Raw genomic sequence first — 23,705 nt, forward strand, 5'->3', positions numbered from 1 at the left:
TAGAAAAGTCCAAATTCAATTCTCACTGTGGCATAACAAATTAATTCAGTAGAAACATGCTGTAAACCTTTGAGAAATCTCATCACAACAGGTGATTTAAACAAATGAGGAGGACTCAGCAACCTCCAAAATGCCAAAAGAGCCAACACAAACTTTAACAGTTCCCAAAGCAAGCCCTTGCTTGGTCAAAAACAAAACTACACTTCAGACAACTTTGTTTGAAGCAGGTCAATCGGATGGTTGTTGCACCAAGCCACAAGCTTGCCCCAAAGCCCGGTGTACACTGATTTTGTAGAAGGATGCCCGGCTGCCAGAATTACTTCAACAACTTTGGCAGGGAGATGAGATGAGAGACTAGCTGCCGCCGCTCAGTCTCCATGCACTGAGGTGCAGAGTGTTGAGGCCCAGGTGCAGGACCTTGACATGTTACTGTGACATGAGATCCTGCTGAAGCAGCAGCTTGATTAGAGGACAGATGTTCATGCCCAGGAGTTCTTGATACCACACCATCCTGGTCCAATTCGGAGACACCAGTACGACTTGGGCCTGGTTGGTATTGATCTTCTTCAGAACTCGAACCAAGCGGGGTCCGATGATTGGAGACATAGAATTTCACTTTGTGGTACTGTGTGACCTTCGGGTTAATCTGGGCACAGTTGCCGCAGGCCCTGGAGTCATGCTCTGGCCCCAGGCACCACAGACATATATTGTGGGGATAGACCACAAGCATTTGTTTGTGACAGTTCTTACAAGGTTTAACCCGGACATGTCGCTTGCAAAACTGGAAAAGAAAATTTTAAGAAAATAATTGTCAAAGATGAGGAGTCAGCTTGGAATCCACGTCTGAAGACGCAGACAAAAGGAGTGCATATCAGTGTGCATGGGTAGCAGTTGTATACAGCCCTGCTTGTCACTTCCAGAGCGGGACGTTATTGCTGGGAGGCCATACGATACCACCCACCGGCACGCAGAAGCACTGCTTTTAAATGCACAGATCCAGTCTGACACCTGGGGGAATATTAACAAGGTGAGGAATCCACGGTTAGAAACATCCATCAGAAGAGAGCCTACTGCTAGGCAAGAAAAGCATCTATATACAGAAGATGTTCAGGATGGTATATGTGGCTCATCAACTCAAATCCCTTACTCTTAGGGTGAACACTCCAAGAAATAAATTGAGGAGTAATCTCTGGTTGCATTATTAACAATAGTGCCAATATAACATTGTGTACAAATGTGGCAAAATTTAACAGTTTGTGGTTATTTATAACGCTCCCAGGATGCTCCTGTATTTAATCCAAACACATGCGGAAGAACGGAAGCAACTCTGGCAATTTCATTTTGAGAGCAATTTTCCCAAAAACAGATAAGAGACCTGGAAATAGTGCACAACGGTTTCAGCCAGTTTTGCTAAACTACTGTGCAGGTTGTTTACTTTCCAAATAAAATATGCTCAAAAAATATTTGCAACTTGAAAGAAAAACATTGGAGTTTAGAGAGACAGGTCATAGAATTAAATATGTTTGATGTATGGCAATATTAAAATTTTAAAAAATGGCTCGTCAATATCGTGTAAAACCATTCTTAAAGCCCCATTCTTAAAGCCCCGAAACTACACCCATAGGTCTAGAACCTTGCACTGGTTCAGATTTATGACTTATAGGCATTTCCTAAGACTTCACTGAAGTAGGCCTTGACACCTACGGCAGATGCAGGTTTCCAGCCACACGACTAGAACATTTTGTGGGTTCCATTTTGCTTGACCGAATATACATCTGGGTGACTGCACACACGAAAATCTCTAGAGCAACTGCAAATTCACTTGTTAAAACTTGTATTTTTTTCCAGAGGAAAAAGATTGGCAGTCCACGAAGATACTCCTTTCACAACCTGGAAACATTTTCTTACTCCTGTCCTTATCAGGAGTACATGTCTGACCTGTTCCAGGGTGGAAAGTGATTGGAGGAGCTGGTGAATACCCCTTAATAACTAAGTGTGTAGAAGTGCTTAAACTTTAAGGGCAGTTAATCTCTGGCATGACCGCGTCCCGTCTACGTCCAGTCCTTGCGAGTAGATTTGCTCACACAAAAATCTTCATGTGAGAAAATCTTCATGCGAGTAAATCTTCATGTGAGTAAATCTTAGGAGTGAAAAAAAATATTTCCTATATGTAAGACAAACGTACTGGGGTAGATAGCCCTTAACATTATGACTTGCAAGACTTTGCAAAGTGTTTCAAGTTGTAAAATTAACTGCCCAGTCACTGTTACATAATGTAATACGGGCTTATGATTATGGCAAACTAGGGAACTGTGGGACAGTGACATGAAGTGATCTCCTAACCAATGACACACTGTAGTTAAGTTAAGAATGTCAAACTAGTGACCCATCGCCCTGATTTTCAGTTGGAAAACGGGGCATGGGCCGCAAACAGAACAGGAGTTTATTTCCAGCACTGTTTGTGAAAATGAATGAATACTTGAGAGTAAACTTGCCTGAGCAATTCACGAGATACTTCCTTCCACTGAACTAAAGTAAGAAAGCGAGGATGCCGCCTTAAGTGGTGAACGCATTACATGGCACCAAATAGGACAACTGGATTTTATTTACAGGACAAGTAGATTTATGTAGCATTTAGTCACTTGGTCAAGTAGGTATTTAATACATGTCTACGCTTCTAGTTACAAAGCAGACATCAGAGAGGGAATCCAAGGAACAGTTGCCTACTATTACACCCAATTACAAGGTGGGTGAGATACCGCTCTGCCCAATAACAAGTTGGGTGAGATACCGCTCTGCCCAATTACAAGTTGGGTGAGATACCGCTCTGCCCAATTACAAGTTGGGTGAGATACCGCTTTAACCAATCACAACTGGATCTGAATTTACCTGCCAGGGAAATTGCAGGATGATTGGGCAGGGGTTGCGGCACATAAATGGTCCCGGAAATACAGAATCTGGAAGGTTATTATCATACAGTGGGGGTTACCTCATAGACGCACTGTATTGGTGAGGCGTTTCCCCATGGCACTAGTGTTTAAAGGCGGATTGTTTACACTTTGCCTGTACCATGCAACTCGCAGTCGTTGCCTGGGATGTGAGCAATAGGAAGCAAAACAAAACAAAGCAGTATGGTATCCAGTGAAATGGGGAGGCAGCTGTGTTAGTGATTAGTAAAGACGATGACAATGATAACATTTATAAAGTACGTACGCGGTACACTCAAGTCTCAACTTTTCCCAAACACAAATAAGTGAGGACTTTGGGAATGGTTTTAAACTCTCTTCTGCATTTATTCTCCGATTACTTCCAAACTCAGCTGCAGCCAATCTCGATACCACTCAGAATTTTTATAACCTTACAAAAGATACTCTAGTTTAATTCTATGCTTTTTGTCCTTCATCAACCACATCCACGTTTCAAAGAGCTGTATGCAATCTCTTGAATTATTTTTTCGACTGCCGCTAAGACGACACATTAGTCTTTATGGGGGGATAAGGCAACGAATGTGGAGAGACTGCCAGGTTTTAAGTGGGACCTTAAAGATCAAGGCTGTTACCTTCCAATGAGAAAAGTCTGTGATGTTTAAAAGGAAGCTGAATACATTAGGGAGGCTGGTCTCAAGCTCATATTGTCAATCGAGGGGATCCAGAGTGCACTTGTGAATGTTATGATGCCAATGTTATGCAGCATTTATGGATTCTTGGCTACCCTGCTTCAGACCCGGACATTTCATGTGGGGGTAATTAACCGAAGACCGGATTCACATATACAGAGGTACAGTCAAGGGCTCCATGTTGGGGCCATCTGATGTAAAAAGGAAATCTCTGCCAATGGTAGATGACATTTTTGTCATGTTTGGGAGCAGAGTTGTTCCAGTGTGTTGAGGTACAGAATGGGACAGGTCCTTTGCCTTCGGAACATAGACAGCTGCTGGACAAAGGTGTCCCCTTACTAAACAGGACTTCCTTGTGCTTGCCCAAACCTAGAACATACTCTGCAATAACGGTCGGGTGAAAACCAACAACAAACCCCATTTTTACAGAACATCACATGGCGAGTTTGGAAGCCAATTGCGAACTTCCAAAGCTGCAAGAGTCAATAGAAGAAATGCCTTCTGTGTGTGTGGTGGAGCACTTAGCCACTTCTGAAAAGTACCATGTGGATAAGCAGATGTGAAATGGTCCCAATTATAGACAGAAAAGACTCTACACATATTTAAGGGTAAGAAGGAAATGATACACAAATTTTGACAGGCCTGCCTTGAAAGAGGTCTTGGATATATTTAGTAGGTACGCAAGACACTACCTTGGCCCTCTTATTTCGTACGCCAGCCTCCCCCTGAATTCACCATGCCAGCTCAAGGATTAAGGCTCTTTTAAAGGCTCCTTATCCAGGGTTTTCTAATTGGGTTCAACCCAGTGTTCTGTTTTTTGTTGGATTTATCGCAATTCTACACATGCCATTTCCTTAGCTCTCGACAGCGCTTCCTATACAAAAAAATCCACATTGGAGATAAAAATAGATACTTGTCTATATCAAGCAATTGTGAGATTGCCTCAGGGAGAGCAAAAATTGTGTTTTAAAAAAGCACAGTTCGGGGTGCAACAAGCTGTGAACCCGTAGTTGTGTTACAAGGATACCCATCACCAGTAAGCTCTGTACTTGATACTGTGGCTTGCTGGAAATTTACATGGCAGAAAAATTGAGTGAAGCACAGAACTAAAATGCACACAACAAACCAGAAGACCTTTGAGTAGAAGCTGTAGAGCATACACCTATGAGAAATGGGGAGAACAATGTAGACAGAAATATGATAGACATTAAAACTCAATTCAAGTACACAACACCAGAGTTAGAAACGTTCAGTAGAATGGGTCTCCACAGCACTATAGCTTCCAATATGAAACTAAAGGCGGGATGGCACAAGGGGTAGTGCTTCAGAACCTATTATGTTTTTACTGAAAATGAACTGAGTGAATATCCAAATACAAATAAGAGCAACAAAAACAGAAAACTGATGTTAAGAAGCTGGAACATCCAGGCTCTGTGGGTTAAAATGTTGGCATAAAATCCAGACTGCCTAGCCTTGCAACCTATTCATAGTCGTGTCTCCATACCCTGCTCAGGGCCTTACTTCCCTTCTCTAATTTGTCACCTGTAATAGGGCTAGTACATAAATCTACATCTTAGTATCAGCAACTGATAAAACCATACTCACCTCACAAGCAAGGACTTTTTGATAACAATGTTACAGGTACTTATATTTATCCAAAAGACAGGGATGTTGGAGTCTAGTTTTTGCACTGGTGGACACAGTGAAATGAGCTGGACATCAATCTGTGAAAGACAACTGCCCTGTGCCAAATGCTAGAGATGCCAACCAGTTGTGAGCGCTTTCACCGAGTCACATGCAAATACGAGCATCTCTAAAAAGATCCTCTGCCGGCCAGGCGCCGACCTCTTGCATGCTGCAGGAAGCTGATCTATCTAACTTGTTGGCAAAAAACACTTGGCAGCGAGTTGTCGCCCCTTCTTTTGCTGATCATGCACTCGTTTCTCTTTCGGAAAGAAACAGCTGCTGAAGTGAAAACGTGGCTTGTTAACAAAAGCACTGTTTTACCCTAAAAAATTCATTTTTTATTTTTAAACGTTCAACAATAAGCTGTCATTGCTCATATTTTCTACATGTAGTTTGGTTGTGCAACTTTACTGCAGTGAATTTAACAGCTTTTTAAAGGCCAAAATGATGCAAGTAAATTGAACATTTTGAAACTAAGTCACCCAAGTTCAGCTTGAAGCCCATTGCAGATCACAGGGCGATCATTTCATGATGACCAAGAGATACTGAGTGTTTTTAAACAACGTGACCAGAATATGCTTTAGGAACTGAAAGAAACTCCATGTGCATGTTGGTTTTTAAAGCGCATCTATAAGTGCTCCAGTGGCTTGCCTCGCGTCTACGGTCACCCACAGGGCTGAAGCTGTAAGTTCTTCCGATAGCAGTCTAGGCTGCACAAGGGCACGCCAGTCTTTGAACACGAGTACTTCTTTGCACTGGTACAGCCGCTCACCCCGCACAGGACAGCAGCTGGGGGGGCAGGCGATGGCGCAGAGGGGACAGGACAAGGCACAGCAAGGGGGAAAGAAACGGTGATTTGTTCTAGTCTGTTGGAGTACCGGATCATAGGGCACAGGGCCTGCCTGGCCTTCCGCTCGCGCAGAGTCTTAACCTTCGCCTTGTTGGTCTTGGTCAAGCGTTCGATGGTCTGGTTTTTGTTCTCCTCTGCCTTCTTGGCTGCCTGTAGGCGCCGCTTGCGTGCCCGTTCTTCTCTCTTCACCAGCATCTCCTGACTCATCTCTTTGGGTGCAAAGACTACGGGTACCTCCGGCACAGGCGGCGGCAGGCTCTGCTGCTTCTGCAAGAGGGCTTTCTAGAAAAGAAAACATGATCCACAAGTTACTTGGTACCTATTGTGCCGGGAGAACATCAGCATTAATGAGAGAAAGAACAACACGAGTCCCTATAATTAATATGAGAAAGGCAAACACGATCACCCTCGACCAAGTGTCAATGGTTAATAAAAGAAGCAAATTATCATAAAGGAGGCTGTTATTATGCATTAATCATGGTTATCTATTGTCAAAACTTTTTGCACTTTAATCTATCATACAAACACCCTCTATTGTATATAAACCATTTGGTTTATATACAATACAGTGTGTTTGTATGATTGTGTTGTTGATTCTCTATACCCCGTCCCTTTGGTTGAACATTGGGGTAACTCCCTTTTTTCTTGAATAATTAATGAGAGAAAGGCCACTCATCACGTGAACCACACCAGATTCCTAACATAAGCTTCAGCTGCCTTGATGACGCATTCTTTCCTGAACGCTGTCAGAGTTGCAGCATGCACTAGAACATTTTTGGATTTCTGAGAAAACATTGATGTTCTAAGTAAACACTCTTAATATATAATTTGGAGTCCAAGTATACTACAAACTCAATCAGCTCATCCCAAAGTCCAGTCCAAATAGTTAAAATATCATCTGTGAATCTTCCCCAATAATGTATATATTCAGTCCACCCTGCACCACCGGGCCCCAGGCATGCCTCTCCTTAAACCAACCCATCAATAGGTTCTCATACTGTGGTAAATAATTTAATTACCGGGACTTAATTTGATACAGAACATAATAAAAATAGCTCAATAAATAAGAGGCAGAATCCGTGGTATTAGAGGTTCGGAATGGGCTTTATTCCAATAAACGATTCGGAATCGTGGTCTCCAGGTTCCATCACCACGGAGGTTCAGGAAGTGAAGTACATACATTATTGATAATTATTCACTTTTATACAATAGGCATTACAGTGGAGCAAATGCGAGAGGCGTAACAATTGATAAGGAAGATAACATTATTCATGCGTAATCGAAAATGGGCGTGATTGGGCGTAACAAAGGAACGTCATCAGGCATGATGTCATAATGGGGTGGTTCCATGAAAGAATTTCGCAATGTCAGCAGAAATATTTGGCAGAGATGCGCGCGCAGCAGCATGACGTGTGATTGACGTGCAGCTAGGGGGTGAAGGGGACTTGACATTTAGCTCTACATGTGGCGACAGATGTCTGGAGGGTCAAGTCAACCTAATCCCAAATCATATCTAACATCCTATGTTTAAAGAACTATGTTATCCAAAAGAGAGGCCTTCTTGGAGTAGAATCTTATTCTATACTGACTATACTGACTGTTAGTGCGTGTACAAGCGTCTAAGTGTCTACACTAGATGCGAGGGCAGGAATCTTCCATAGTAACAGGACTATGAATTACTTGTATAAAGACAGAGAAGCCGGGCCTTTGCTCGGTAGCTGGCAGAATGTTTACTTAAGCTACTAGACAGGAATGCATTGGGCAGGGAGCGGAACAGATAATTTCCGAAGGTGAAATACAGTTCTTGGCAGGCAGCAAGCTGATGTCAGGCATCGTGAGCCGCGCAGAGGATGAGACAAAGTTCATGGTCACAGATGCAGGCTCGGACTGGAGCTTCAGAGACAGAAAGCAAGAAAAGCTTGATGACAGAATCAGGGCCTACTTGCCTGGACTGTAAAATGGCATAAGTGAACCATATAAAGGCGGTGGCCTTTCGTACTTAGGAATGGAATATCCGGCCCATTCATGGCGGATCTGAAAGAGGACATGTTAACGATGGACGCACATGTATTTGCGTCTTCATAACTAGAACTGGAGGGAACATACATGTACTTGTAACATGCACATAGAACCGTTGGGGTCCAAGATAGGGGACATAACTGACCAGAAAAATCCATATTTCCACAATACGGTGGGGCAAATCTGGAGCACATGGCGGTTCTGCAAAGTTGACGGTGCATTGACCATTGCACATGGAGACATTGCTTTCAAGGGTAAGTCGAATCATATGTAACATCATGTGAGTGTGTGCCGGGAGTTCAACAGGTCCTCCATTGAGTAAGTGTTCCACTATGAGTATTCCAAAATCATGTATAAATGTGTATAATGAAACCACATCTAGAGCGGCCAATATTATTCCTTGTTCCCAGGCGATGTCACATAGAAGACAAAGGCCATGCTTAGCGTCCCTAATGAAAGATTGTGTGTATATGGCCATAGAAATACACCTACAACGTCTGAAAATCCCTCAGCCGGTCCACCAGTACCCGAGATAATAGGTCTGCCCAGAAGGAAGCGGCCCTCTTTATGTATTTTAGGCGAAATATACAGGCATGGGTACCTAGGTTTCACAATGTTCAAATATAGGTACTCTTCATCCAGCAATAATTAACAATCATGCCATAGTTTTAATTCCGATTTTGGCATAATAATAATAACCACCTTGAATTGGTAAAGCGCACAGCTACCTCCGAAGTGGGTTCCCGGCGCTGGGGGCCCGCGGAAAGATTAAGCGAGCTATTGCCCAGAGTCACATGGTGCTGGGCTGACCTGGCGCCGGGGATCGAACCGTGAACCCCGTGGTCCGGAGTCAGGCACCCTGGCTGCTGCGCCACACCTCTTCCACATGGTGTGGCATGGTACTAATGTCAGAAATAGGATTATACGGTTGGTCATAAGAGACATCATGCAATTCTCTACAAACTTCACAATAATAATCTCTCCTATTTATAGCGGCTAAATTGCCAGCCTTGCCAGCTTTTCTAACGATCAGTTCCTTATCGTCTTGATGCTGTTATGGTGCGGCACGTTTAGAATGTGATAAGTTTTTATGGTGAAGGCTAAAGTTGTATCCTTTGTCTGGCATAATCCATTTGTCAATACCTATGCAAACAATTAAAAAAAATAAGTCTAAATTGTTACCACTTGTAAGTTGAGGAACACATTTAGTCGGAATCTAGTGTTGACATTACTCTTCTGTTTGAAGTTTCCTGCTCACAGCGTTTGCTATTATGCCTGTGATCACTTATAGCATGGACTTATCACGGACTTAACCTGCATGCAGTAGTTTCAGTTCCTCTCTTAGTATATTCACTCTCTTTGAATCTTAGTGTCTTGGTTACTGGTAAATGGCGAGTGACGAAACACGTGTTGGCTAGTGTAGGAAGGTGGATATCTGACTATGGTTACCCCCAACTTTTTGCCTAGTGTCTAGCTGGTTTTTCGACTTAGTTGGCCTGAGATCCTGCCATTCAGGGTCTCAGGCTGTCTGCTCTCTCTTTAAAATGGACTCCATCTACCCTACGTACATTCCCAATTGGTAAGGATCACCTTATTGGACCCTGTACAGTGTACCCTAGGTACCCAGGGCATAGGTGTACCCTAGGCCTCCCAGGGGCTGCAGCATGTATTATGCCACCCCTGGTCTGGCCTTCCAATCAGACACAACTGGCTGATCACTCAGCTGGGGCAAGGTCGTGTAATCACCCCTTGCTTAGATATAGTATGCCTATATCTACCCTTGTATATAGACACATGTGTACCTATCAGTCACTCCTATGGCAGGCCTTAACAATCCTGGAGGCAGAGTGCTTGGTAACATGTGAGATGGTGCTCTAGCATGAGCTGAGCCTGTCTGCAGCTTTCGGAACCATGTCCTTATAGCTGTTCTATGATATAGCCTACCATATACTCTTAAAGTGCCTTATAATCTTAAACGGTTATGGTAACTATGGTTTGGCTGTATCAAAACATGTCGCATAAGGTGTCTAACACTTTGGAATAATACCCCCATACCATTTCTGGTGATGAGGATATTATTCCTCCCTTCTAGAGAGAGAGACATGTTAAAATCCTACTTTGCTGTTTAACTCTAACCAAAGCCTCAGCATCACAAAATGGATGCTGCTGCCACAGACACAAGTCTGACCTCCTGGTGCTGGGAGTGATCCCGGCAAGGGCGGCTTGGACAATAGGTTTCCTGCTTGGGGAGGTGCTAGCACCTCCCCAGACAGACTTTAGTGTATTGGGGCAGGGAGGGCTGAAAGGAATGAGACATGCCTGGGGCACACAAGGTGTCCCATGCATAGTCCAGTTCAAACCGGTGCTGGGGCACACCAGCCCCAGTCCTGGCGCGAAACTGGACAAAGGGAAGGGGGTGTAACCACCCCCCTCCCAGGTCCCACCCATAAGGCGTGACCTAGCAGGTAACCCAGCCCCCCAGATTAGTATAAGAGTGGTAGCTGGGCCCCAGGAGATTAGATTATCCTGAACCTGCAACTTGAACAGAAACTCTGGACCTTCGACATTCGACGAAAGAAGAAGACTGAAGAATCTCCCTTGTGGCCAAGGAGTGGCTACCCTGTGCAAACAGGCACCATCAAGAGATTACCCTTTGCTTTGCTGAAGTTCTACGAGGGACCGACTGCAGAGCCCGACCAGAGCCTTGACTTCCAGACTTCTCCGACCCTGATCCACAGCCGAGCTGAGATCCGTGGAGGCGACGAGAGACGTGGGACCGGCTACCTGGGAAAAGTGGCTAGTATCTTCCAGCGCAGCTTCTGAGGCACCCTCGAAGTTGTGCACCGGGGATTGAGAAGCCCCAACCCCAAGCACCTTCTGCACCGAAGATCAGCCCCCCACACTCCACGAGTCCTGCGTGGGGCCCTTCTGCATTTTCCTGCTTGCCGCGTCTGTCCGGTTGCTTGCCCGTTGGCTAGTGGCCTTTGTGACGACGCATCCAGAAATCTTCACTGCTGGTTTGGCTCCTCCAGACTGGCTCCCGCTTCCTTGCAAAAGAGAAGCACCCCAGACCTTCCTGGTCTGCACCAGAAGCAAGTCCTCCGTTCTTCGTGGGTTCCGCTTGCCAAGGCTCGGTGAGTCCTAGTTCAACTTCGACACCGCCGACAGCAAGAGCCTTCGTGGGACAGCTCGCCTCCTGGTCCTGGCCGTCCTCGCCGTTTCCTGGTCCCCGTGGCTGCAGCGACAAGCTTCACCTTCACCTGCAATCTTCACGACATCGCCTGGTTCCTTCCTGGTTCCACGTGGTCACTGGCTAGTGACCTTGACTCTGTCCCTTCTGCTTGCAGGTCTCCTCTCTTCTTGATCCCAGCCTTGGGATCCACCGGACACTCTTCACTGACTGCCTGTCAGCATCTTTCCTTCAGGCATCCATAGAAGTCCACGACGAAACCCGACGCAAGTTCACACCTATGCACCCGCAGCCTGTGGGCTAGGTAACTTGGGTACTTCGGTGCTCACAAGGGTAGTGACTATCCTAGGGTCTAGTTTCCGAGTCTCGACTCTCTAGCTGCTTCAGAAGTGTCCTTAAACTGTTAATTTCTAACTGCTAGTAATTCTATCGACTTTTATGCATTACGCGTGAGTGTTTCCACTCTGCACCTGAATACCGTGGGCCTTCCACTTTCTAACTGTTGCTAGTGTAGTGTAGCCCCAGCGATTCCCTAGTCCTAGGCCTATCCTATTTCCGTGACAGTGGTCCTTATACCACTTCTTTAGTATATGGTTTGCGTGGCCCCTAGGGCCTAACTGTATTACTTACCTGTGTGACTTAATGTATGCTTAAATAAGACTGTGTTGTACTTACCTCTAATCTCATAAAGAGTGCTGAGGGTTTGACTAGAATAAATACACTTTATTTTATATATATATCTGTTGTGGTGTCCTTTCATTTGGTATTCAAGGGATTACAAATGGTATAACAGCTGGCTTCACATGCCATTCAGAGTTTAGCCTAAGACTGCTCTTGTCCATGCTAAGACTAGGATAGCTGGTCTATAAGGTTGACTTTACAACCAATCACCATAAGGGTTGTTTGGACTGATATAAGGTGTACACTAGAACGAGTGACATCATACATCAGGCCAACTTCTCACAGCTAGCTTATGGAGACGTTTTGCATCAAGGATGTGACGGTTTTGTTTTAGGAATAAAGTATGTAGAAGACTTCTCAAACGAAGAAATGTTTTTAGTGGAGTGCTTGGGGATTCAATTCCATTTGCACTGGAAGTTTTCAGTGCTATTCAGAATAATTTACTTGGATATATCCTTTATTTTGTTCCTTTTGCCTTTATTCCTTTTGAAGACCACTTTGGTGGCTTATCTTCGCTCTGGGGCACCCAAGTCTTGTTCTCAACAATATAATCTAATATATTGTTTAGTTCATTGTTACTATTAATACTTGTTTGTGTGTGCCGCTTTTACTTTTGATTCTAGAAAAATCCCCAATTTTGTCAACAGAAACTGTCAGTGTACAGGTGCAGGTTTTGTGATATGTGCTCGATTCCAGTTGGTGCTAGGTGTAGGAAAGTGGCTCTGTATATACTGTTCCCAAATAGGTACAGTGTGTAGAGTCCACAGTCCCCAGAGGTTTGGCAGAGGCTAAAGTTAGATATAACCTTACTCTCTAAAGAGGTAGCTTGGTCGAGCAGTAAGGCAGTATCAGAGGACAGTGTAAAGCATTTGTTGCACACACCCAGTCAGCAAATAGTCTCCCACACTCAAGAACTGAACTCTAGGCCAATGGTTTGTATATAAAAATATATGGTTGTTTTATTTTAGAATTAACAATAGGTATCAAACTATACTTTCTCAGAATGAGATGCTTTAAATACTTTTCAATAGGCAATAGTCTTTGGAATGCAATAGTTACAGTTTGTTGCAATTGGCAACACAATTCAAGCACAATTATACATTGAGCTCAATGGGAAATTCTAAGTAAATGGAATTGATTACTTTCAGGATTACTTTTCTAACTCCAGGACTGGATCCTAGATTCAGTCCTGGGACAGTTCCTCAAAACAAGTGAGTAAATATGATTTAGTTACCGTTGTGATTTTTAAGCAATATTTTGGTATTTTAAAAGTGGACAGAAACTTTTTCTAATAAAATCACCAATGTTATCCTTTGGGAGGAAATTCACTTAGCAGGTAAGTGGGGTTATTGTTACTTTTTCTAGTTCAGTGTTGGATCCTGGATCCAGCACTAGTGTACCACCTGTAAGCAGTTGAGAGAATGCGTTTAGGTTATACAGGCGATTTTTAACGAATATTTGTAAGTTTGCAAAATCGACAGAAGAAATTTCACAGAAAAACAGTCAATGGTTTCCTAAGGACGAAAATTCAAGTTACGGGTAAAGTATGTTCTCGTTACTTTTGTAATCCAGTGCTGGGCTCCTAGGCTCAGCACTGGGACATCTATCTAAAAAAGGTAAGTAATTACGTTTTCACAGTTGGTGCGATTTTTAAAGAATATTTGTAGTTTGCAAAAATCAACTATTCGAAGAAATTTCACAGAAAAACAGTCAAAGGTTTCCTATGGAAGAAAATTGAGTTAGCGGTATTAGTATGGTTGTAATTACTTTTTAGGGACAGGGCTGGGCACCAAGATCCAGCACTGGGATCTCTCCTGATAGCAGGTGAGTATTTTCATGTTCGTTACTCGGTTGATTTCAGGTGAATATTTTAAAGTTTAGAAACTCCACACTTAGAAGAATTTTCAAGTGAAACCAGTCAATGTTACCCTATGGAAGAAAAGTGAGTTATCTGCTTTTGGGTAAGAACTCGACTGGCAGAGTTAAGGTTCTGGGCATAGATTCAGGGGTCTCCCAGGGTCAGGATGCAGAGTGAGGTAGGCCCAATGTTATCCTAAGGGAGGCAGGGGGCCTGTGGTTGGTGGCTGCTGGCTAGCAGGCCACGCGGCTGTGGGTGCTGGGCTCCTGGTCACTTGCTCAGGGCAAATGGGGAAGTAGGTTAGAGTAGAAGTTGCACTGCCAGGGCCACTCGGGCGGCTGGGTGCAGGGTGCTTTTGAGCCGTCGGGCGCTCAATGGATTGCAATGGAGAAGCTCAAGAATGAACAAAGGCTGAAAGCTCGGGGACGAAGATTCTTCAGGTGCGACCACCACTTCGAGAGATAAGTTGGGTAGTTGGAGGATAGGTAGGTACGCAGGAGTCAGGCACAGGGGGCCGCAGGGCGCGGGGTGCAGGGGTGCCTTTTGGTATCGGGAAATCTTACCCTCTGTTGATCGCGGTTGGAGAGGTCCCTGGTTCTGAGGCTGCAGGCGTCGTCAGGAGCATCAAGGTGGGTCCTTGGGTGCTGGATTCGGGGTCACAGTCGCCGGGGGGGGGACGTCCTCTTGGTCCACTCCGGCACAGGCCAGGCTTGGCGGGTGCAGAGTGTGCAGGTTTTGCGGTTCCTGGCTGATGCCAGGGGTCAGTTACTTGCTTTGAGCAGTACCACTGCTCATGGGAGTCCCAGTTGCTCAGAGTCACAAGGTAGCCAGGTCCTTCGGGGTTTGTGAGGTTGCTGGCCACTGGAGACACCGGGGTTTAGCAGGAGCAGGTTCGAGGGTCGACAGGCCGGTAGGGCTGGGGCCAAAGCAGTTGGTGTCTTCCTCTTGTTATCAGCTGCACGGCGGGTCTTCTTGATCTTCTTTGCTGTTTCGGAATCTGGATCTAAGGAAGGAAGGTTCAGGGTGCCCCTAAATACTAGATTAAGGGGCGTTACAGGTAGGTAAAGGGCAGGAACCGATGGGTCCCTGCCCTGGGGTGGGTACACCCCCTATACTGCCACTCTCCTGTGGGAGGTGGGCAGTAGCCTAGCCCTGATTGGGCAGGGCTTCCCATCTTCAAGATGGCGAGAGCCCGGAGATGTGCTTCACCTCCCCTCCCCCACCTGAGGGGTGGGGTTGGCAGAGGCTGGCACACACCCTTTCCTTCCTTGGGGTTTCCGGCCAGTCTTCCTGTCAGAGTGGGGGTCAGAACCGGTAGGGTCCAGTTGCGGAGTACAGCAAGTGGCCTGGAAAAGCTCACAAAGGCGGAATGCCTTTGAAGCTTCCCCTGCCCATCCTGGGGGAGTAGACCTAGCACCTCGCCCAGGATGTGCATTGTTGCAGGCCCAGGAGAGCGGATGGCTCTCTACCCAGGGGTCCAGCAACATGTCTTCTGGGTGGCAGCCTAGGCAGCCACTCAGACAAGACGTGGATTGTAGGTTAGGTTCAGGGGGTATCTCTAAGATGCCCTCTGTCGTGCATTGTACATTAAATCTCACACTGACATCAGTGCGGGTTTAATGTGCTGAGAAGTTTGATATCAAACTTCTCAGTCTTCAGTGCAGCCATCATGGTACTGTGGAGTTTGTGTTGACGATCTCCCAGCACCATATACTCTTAAATGGCAGCACTGCACTTACAGTGCCCAGGAATGGACCTGGGTACTGTAGGGACACAGGGCTCCTGCATCAGTGCACACACAACTGGCATAGGGCACCCAGCTAGAGGGGTGGCTGATGTATGCCAGGGCAGTGTGTGTTGCGGGCAGGGAACACAGGAATGTGTGCCCTGTCAACTCTCTGTTTGGTTCTGCACCCAGACACTCAACCTGCAAAGGCAGTGTGAGTGTAAGGGTAGGGGGCCCCTAAGGGTGGCACAAGAAGTGCTGCAGCCCTTAGGGGCCTTCTCTGGTCACAGTGCCCTGGGTACCTATGGTACCATTTACCAGGGGCTGACCTGTGGCCAGAGATGCCAATTGGGTTTAGGTGGTCATGCAGTTTTAGGGAAGGAACACAGGCCCTGGGTACCTGCTTGGCAGGAGCCCAGGGCACACTCAGTCAAAGTACATCAGCAATTCTGCAAAAAGTGGGGAGCATACCATGCAAGAAAAATGGCACTTTCTCACACTAGGGGGAACAGGTAATGTCGCCCACCGCAGGGGGTCAGGGCCAAGGGGTCTCCATTTACAGTGCAGGGTTCCACCCCAAGTGACATTCACTGCTCGGGGACTGCGAAACTATCTACTACCTCCATTCACTGCTCCTCTAAGGGTTTTGTGCAGAAGGCTCTATATTCCTCAGTGTGCAGTGCTGCTCCTTCTGCCAGTGCCCAATTTTTGACCTCCACCTGCCACCTACTATGTCGTAGGCCAACCAGGGATTTTCAATGAAACACGATGTCCTAAGGGGCCACCCCCAGAGCTAGGCCCAAGAACCAGTTACAAGCTTTCCTCTCAGGTTGTCTGCTACACAGCTGGTTTCTGTATAAGCTGCTCTCTAAATTTGCCGCGACCTGAAGCGTGCTATCACCAGGCAGACCCACACCATTTGGAGAAAGTAGGTTTCAACAAGGGCAACCCAGAACATCCTAAATCGGTAGAATGCAGCATTACATTCCGTCTGTGGAGTGCATGATATGTAGTATGCAGGTAGTTGAACTGTGTGAATTTAAACTGCGTGTTTAGGGTGAAAGTGTACGAACGTTCTAGGGTCTACCACATCCAGCCGCGTCAACGCTGCAATATTTTAATGCTGAAATCAGACCTACTTTTAGGCCCCCTGATCACAATGATGTAGCATGGTCTGACTGAAATCAACGATTTCTCTTACTAATGCTCGACAAACCACTGGTACAATCTATATTAGAATCCTTCACTACAACTTGTGAAACCATTTACTGCAAATTCTGACTGTTATTGCTGTGATTGACTATCTATTGTATTTTAATTTGCTTTTAATTCTGAATTGTGCTATTGCCAGCATTTCTCTTCATTCTTTAGTTTATTTTGCCCTATAATGAGGGGAATTTTCTTTTTACATCATGCTATTACCAAACGGTTGTCATCTTCGGGGTACTTCTTATGCAGAAAATAAATTTCTTTCTTTATGTAATTTCCTGCAATTAAGGGGGGTTGCAGGGTTGTACACGCCAGGGCTGTGCTGTCCTACAAAGGACAGTCAATGGAAGAGACTAACCTACTTTATAGTAAGGCGGAAACTTTTAATACAGGTGTCTCCAACCAGTCGATCGCGAGCTACCAGTAGCTCGTAGAAACCTTCAGAGTAGCTCCCAGCCTGGAGTTAATTTTTTACTAAGAACTGCAATAAATAAGTGTTGTAGTTTGCTTTGCTTTTAAAGTTAAGAAAAGGCTATGTTTATTTTACATTATTATCAGGCTGCAGATAGCCGAGGCTGATAATGAGCAGTGCTCCACTCAGATTTATGACCCAGGTGGGTCACAGAAGTTCAGAACGGAAGCACTAAGTCTTAAATAAAAGTATCTCGCAACTCAACATTGGAGCAGGAGAACAAAATAATGTTTCTGAATGCTTTTAACTGAGAGACAATTCAATGTGAAAGTTAATGATTAAGTCAACTCTTCATTTTAATTTTCTCCCTTTTCAAAGCATATTCAAACTCCAGGCATCCTGCTCCCAGTGGCTGGGAGCCACAGTGCCATATTAATAAATGAAAAATACAGTCATTTTCTTTTAAATGGAAGAAATTTAAAATGAAGAAAAATGTTTCTATGAAACATTAAGTCTTAATGTTTTTCTCTACTTTAAATTAAGCCAATTTATTTCTTAATGTTTAATGAAGCAGTTTCTTCTCTTTAAATTGTATTTTCCTGTCATAAATACGGCAACATGTCTACAGGCCACTGCAAGTAAAATGCCTGCTGTTTGAAAAGACACTTAAACATTGAAGAGAATTAAATGATGAGTTTTATATAATGCATATAAACATCAAAGCTACCTCTTCAGTTGAATTTTCTCCTATTTCAAAGTGTTGCATTTACACACAGCAGGCGTCTTGCTGCCAGTGGCTGGTAGACACGCTGTCCATACTTATAACTGAAAAATATAAATTTTTTCTCTAAAATCGAGAAATTTAAAGTGCAGAAAAATGTTCCATCAAGTGCAGACAAATATTCCCTATTATGAACCTTTTTTTGCAGAGCATTTTTCTGCACTTTACATTTTCCTATTGAAAACAAAAATGGTTGTATGTTTGTGTTGTACAAGTAACAACGGTGCCACATATGGCAAAATGTATGTCCTGTGCCACAAGAACATGCGACACAGGTTCTCAGTCACCCATATATATCCCATTCATTCATTCATTCATACATGTTAATACATTCCAACAGACCAAGCACTCACTGATGCACATGGCAGCCCTATCATAGCACCCCACGTCACAGTATTTTGTTCAAATCATGGGATCTTGCTCTGTGCACATTAGGTTTAAAGTCCATGAGGCTGGATGAGGGGGCGCCTGGTAAGAAGGCGCGCGTCACTTGGCCTCCAGTTCCTCACAACGATACTCACCGATGAGAAATAGAGCTCATTACAGGACAGGTCAGAGACACCTGTTTAATGCCATGTACTGTCTCAGCACGCTGTAGTGTACAGCAGCATGCCTATACCCCACACTCGGCTCTTCTGTTGAAAACTCACTTGTTCCATTAGACATCTGGAGAAAGGACTCAGATCCAACCCCAATGCCTCAAACTGCACAACTCGGGGAGTCGACCAGCATCTATTGAAGTCATTGATATTAATCCCAATTCCTTAACATTCTCATTTCTCAATGTAAACTGCCTCCACTTACTAACTTACTGGAGAGTCCTTTTGTTTCCAATCCAGAGACACTGATCCATGAGGCCTCTCTCTAATGCTGGCCAAACTATTGCTATTCCTAAAGGACACAGGCTTCTGCACTGGGATCATTTAGGTGCCAGAGGGGTCTGGTTGAAGGCACCTCAAATATGCATTTGTTAATATTCAGAATAAGTATGGAACTGACGGTTCTCGTATATCACTGTTCAGTTTTGTCTGGGGTCTGTCTTTTGTGCTGAAATATCACCCACCAAATCCAGGTTATGGGGAACTGGAAAACATGTCCCAACCCATAAGGCAGACAGTATTGCACTCTGTTGAGGACTACTGTCTTAGGCGACTTCAGCTTTCATTTAGCCAGCCAAGCAGATCCTGAGGCACAGGGCTTTGTTACTTCGTAGAATCATATGGTCTACATCAGCTAGTTAAAGGCTCCTGTTTACGTCAGGGCCGCATGTCAGTCATTCTTTCAACACCAGCTGGTCAGGACAACGTGATAGACATTTCACTGCTAACATGCTATCTGACTTCCTTTTCAAGACATTTTTTCTTTAAAAAACCCCTGGCTTTTAAAACAGTCGACAAACCTCTGCGGTCAATGTTTCAAATCCAATTTGACTATGTCTTAGGGGGCTCTAGATTTCTACTTTTTCAAGGACAAAGCTGACTGATGGCCCAGGATGAGCGTTGGAGAGTTTAGAGTCCCAACTGGTGGCAAGCGTCCCCTGTACGCCGGTTCCGGAGTCTCTCTCCCGTGAAAAGATAAGCTGCTGAGGGGCAGATGAGAGCCTCAGCCCGCCATCGTGTCACTGGAGGAGCTTGGTGCGTCTTGACTGTTGGTGAGGTTCCCCTGCCCACTGGTGCCGGAGCCTATTCTGCTTAGAAGAGACTGGCTTCAGTGGGTCAGAGGAGAACCAGATTCTTCGGAGGAAAGGGGAGCATTGTGACTGGCGATCGAGGGTCCCCTGCCAGCAGATACCGAAGCCTTCTTTCCTGAGAAGTGACAGGCCGCAGTGGGACAGAGGAGAGCTTCTGCCCGCCATCTTGGCACCTGAGGGAAGAGATCATCGGAGGCCTCGGATGTGCAGCCACTTACATAGATTGACTGCAAGGCCTTTCGTAGCACGGCCCACGGTGGCAATAATTGACGAGTAACTGACGAGTCATTTTGCCTCAATGGCAAAATCGGCTCCCTGCGATGACACTAGGATACATTGGAGTATGGGTAAGTGACGCTGCCAAGTTTCACTCACCCTAGACTCGCTTGCTGTTACCGCTGGAGTACGCTGCGCAGGGCGTCTCTCCCAATCCACGAAACAATTGTTTGATCTACTCCGTGACTATGCCCACAGACTCCTCGGTACAGCTGTGACAACCATGTTCATGACCAAAGTCTGGTCATAAATCCTTTGCGGACTTGCCCCATCTGACGATGGATTAGCTGGCAGCCTGGCCCTGAGGACCTACAGCCTAACACCTCTGTCCACCCTGGTCAATATATTTATTTAATACATTTTGATTCAACTAAATAAATTAAAGCATCTTGCTTCCTCTCTCCTGCTTGATCACGATAAGTGGTCCCCCCTATTACAATCCTCATCGTAGATCTCTCTCAGAATGGAATTAATTCCTGACCCTACTGGTTCCAATGCCTTCACTAAACTATCCGCCGAACCTCACCAAAAATGCAGCAAAAACATACAAACACCGACTGCTCAAATCTAGTCCTGAAACACTAATCTCCAACGTTTACGTCTGTCCAAAAAAGGGTATTCTCTCTAATGACCTCATTTTCTACACCAGAAAAAGGGCATGCTGGCGGAAGATCATCTTTGCCATGCTCCGAATAAAAGTCTCTAGGAAAACCCCTCATGGTCTAAAATTAATAAAACATCACCCTCACTCTTCCTCAGAGCTAATGCCACCATTACTCTCTACAACAATGGTATCATTCTCTTACCCCTACGCTCAAGTTAGCCGTGACTGCTAAATCCTGTTTCTTCTACACACCCTCCTAGTTCATTTGACCTTTCCAGCTCCTCTCCCTCCACTACATGGAATAGTTCTAGCTCGTTTAATTCCTCTCACCATTCAGTTGTCTCCGAGAAATCTCCATCCCCTATAGTAGCCTCGCAAACTAAGTGACCTTCCTCACAACCGGGTGGTGGGCTAAATAGTCCACCTTTCTCGCCGGTAGCAAGTCAGAATCTCGGAGTCTCCCCCATCGAGATACCAGTTGAAGTCACTCTCCCTCCCCACTCTGCCGATACTCTCTCACTTAGGGACGCAGTTGCTAAGCTTGCCCTTCAGATGGAGCACACAAGACTGATACCAACGATAACTCCTTATCCTAACATATTGAGCACCTACATTACAACCCACAACCCGCCCTCTACCAACCTTCCCCCCCCCGCCACTCCTTCCAATCAAGCCGGGCTCTCATATGACCTTAAGGAAGCCTCAACATCCCAAGAACCTAGCATTCCCATATTACCCCATTCAGGTATCACTCTAGGTCCTCCCTCTCCACAGGTTCCCTCTCTTCAAGCTCCTATCCCTGACTCAACACTGAGACTTGACAGCGCGTTAAGACAAGTTATCTCTCCAAGTGAACCTACTTATTCACGAATTCCATGAACTGACAGCCCTCTCACCAGACCATCTGCTCTTGCTTAGTTCTCTTAGTTCCCTAGGAAAACCGCATACAGTCCCCACCAATGCTTCCAGCACTTCTCGTTCCCTATCTCTAAAACACTACCCTTCTCCAACGCCCCCTCCCGCCCTAGAAGAACAAGGGTCGAACTTGAGACCAGTGATCTACTCCTCTCCTATTCGATCACTCCAGATATTGACAAGGTCCCTGTGGCCCAAATTCAATCTATTCTAGCCAACCCAAACAGGGAACCCTCTAACAACCATAGAGTCATAAATAGCAACAATCTCAAGCAAGTGAAGATCACACAGACACCTACATCACACACGCCTATTCGGTTGAAATGTGCACTACTCAACTGTAGATCAGCAAAAAACACATGCTGCAGATATATTTGACCTCTTCCAAAACAATGAGCTAGATATCATAATCCTGACGGATACCTGCCAAAACCCTTCCTCTACCCCCATCTTAGACCTCCTAGTCATGACATAATCCGTCTAGACAGACCCATGAAACAGGGCGGGGGATTAGCTTGTATAGACAGGAACACACCATCGGTCTCTCACATGGAGACTTACACCTCATCCATAGCTGAATACCTTTGCCTCAACATCTAAAGACACCAAGATCATCTGCGGCATACCCCAAGGATCGTCCCTCAGCCCGACACTCTTCAACGTCTACATGGCACCGCTCGCCTACATCGTTCGATCGCACGACCTCAACATCATCTCATACGCCAACGACACCCAGCTGATCCTCTCCCTCACCAAGGACCCCACTACCGCCAAATCAAACCTCCAAGAAGGGATGAAGGCCATCGCTGAATGGATGATGAACAGACGCCTGAAACTGAACTCAGACAAGACAGAGGTCCTAATCATCGGATCCATCCCCTCCACCTGGGACGACTCATGGTGGCCCGCCACACTGGGAGCTGCACTGACGCCCACTGACCACGTACACAACCTGGGAATCATCCTGGACTCCGCCTTGTCAATGACCCAGCAAGTAAACGCGGTCTTCTCCTCCTGCTTCAACACCCTCTGCATGCTCCGCAAGATCTACAGATGGATCCCCACCGGAACCAGATGGACGGTCACCCAGGCCCTCGTCAGCAGCAGATTGGACTAAGGCAACGCTCTCTACGCAGGAACCTCAGCCAAACTCCAGAAACGACTACAACGCATACAGAACGCCTCTGCACGCCTCATCCTCGACATCCCCCGCCACAGCCACATCACAGCCCACCTGAAAGACCTTCACTGACTCCCCGTCAACAAGAGGATCACCTTCAAGCTCCTCACCCACACTCACAAAGCACTCCACAACACCGGACCAGCGTACCTCAACTAACTACTCTCCTTCTACACCCCTAACCGCCAGCTTCGCTCCCCTGACCTCTCCCTTGCCACCGTGCCCCGCATCCGTCGAGCGACCGCTGGTGGCAGATCGTTCTCCCACCTCGCTGCAAAAACCTGGAACACCTTCCTCATCCGCCTACGACAGACCCAGGACCTGCTGGCCTTCAGGAGACTCCTCAAGACCTGGCTGTTCGAGCAGTAGCAGCACCCCCGCTCCCCCCCAGCACCTTGAGACCCTCACGGGTAAGTAGTGTGCTCTACAAATGAACTGATTGATTGATTTAGTAACCACCTCGCAATATGCAAACTACATTCTTTCTACCACCCGCCTGGTGATAACTTGCTCTTCATCGAACAACTAATGGAAATGATCTCCTCTGTTGGAGGGAGGACCTCCGGGGAGTCGGAGGGACTACTCCGGGCACCTTCCTACCGTCAAGTTATAGCCGAGCACCGCTGAGAAGCCTCCTAGGAGAGGTCCTTCTCCTATAATCGTACTAGGCCCAGTAACACCACCACACAGGACTCCGTTTCGGTTGCTTATCTTGGTTCTTTATATATAACAAAAGAAGGAGCACGTTCAATATGTACAGCGGGATCGAGAGATCCAATAAGAGTCTCAGTGTCTTTGGAAGGAATAGGGTAGCGGGACAGTCTTAGTACCAACCAGGTACGGGAGGCTCTGCGCCAGACCTTGGATGCTGGTCTCAGAGCGGCTCGGACGTGGAGAGCCGCGACGGCGTCAGCAGGGCTCGGGTGGTAGTTCCGCTTGGGTCGAGCCGCGACACAGTCAGCAGGGCTCCGGTGGTAGGTCCGCTTCGGTCGAGCCGCGACGAGGTCAGCTG

The 23,705-nt window shown here is 46.0% G+C and overlaps 1 protein-coding gene across 3 annotated transcripts in view; it reads right to left on the minus strand.

Moving 5' to 3' along the window:
• Window positions 1–5,617: 5,617 nt before the first annotated feature.
• The window catches only part of INO80B (INO80 complex subunit B), a 258,743-nt gene continuing 240,655 nt past the window's right edge, over window positions 5,618–23,705 (minus strand). For all 3 annotated transcript variants that reach the window (XM_085642922.1, XM_085642921.1, XM_085642920.1), the window contains one exon: window positions 5,618–6,434. In XM_085642922.1, the coding sequence (XP_085499048.1) occupies window positions 5,967–6,434 (468 nt within the window). In that variant the 3' untranslated portion in view covers window positions 5,618–5,966. The remainder of the gene's footprint in view (window positions 6,435–23,705) is intronic.

Source organism: Triturus cristatus, chromosome 2_2, assembly GCF_964204655.1.
Source record: "Triturus cristatus chromosome 2_2, aTriCri1.1, whole genome shotgun sequence".
Lineage (NCBI taxonomy): Eukaryota > Metazoa > Chordata > Amphibia > Caudata > Salamandridae > Triturus > Triturus cristatus.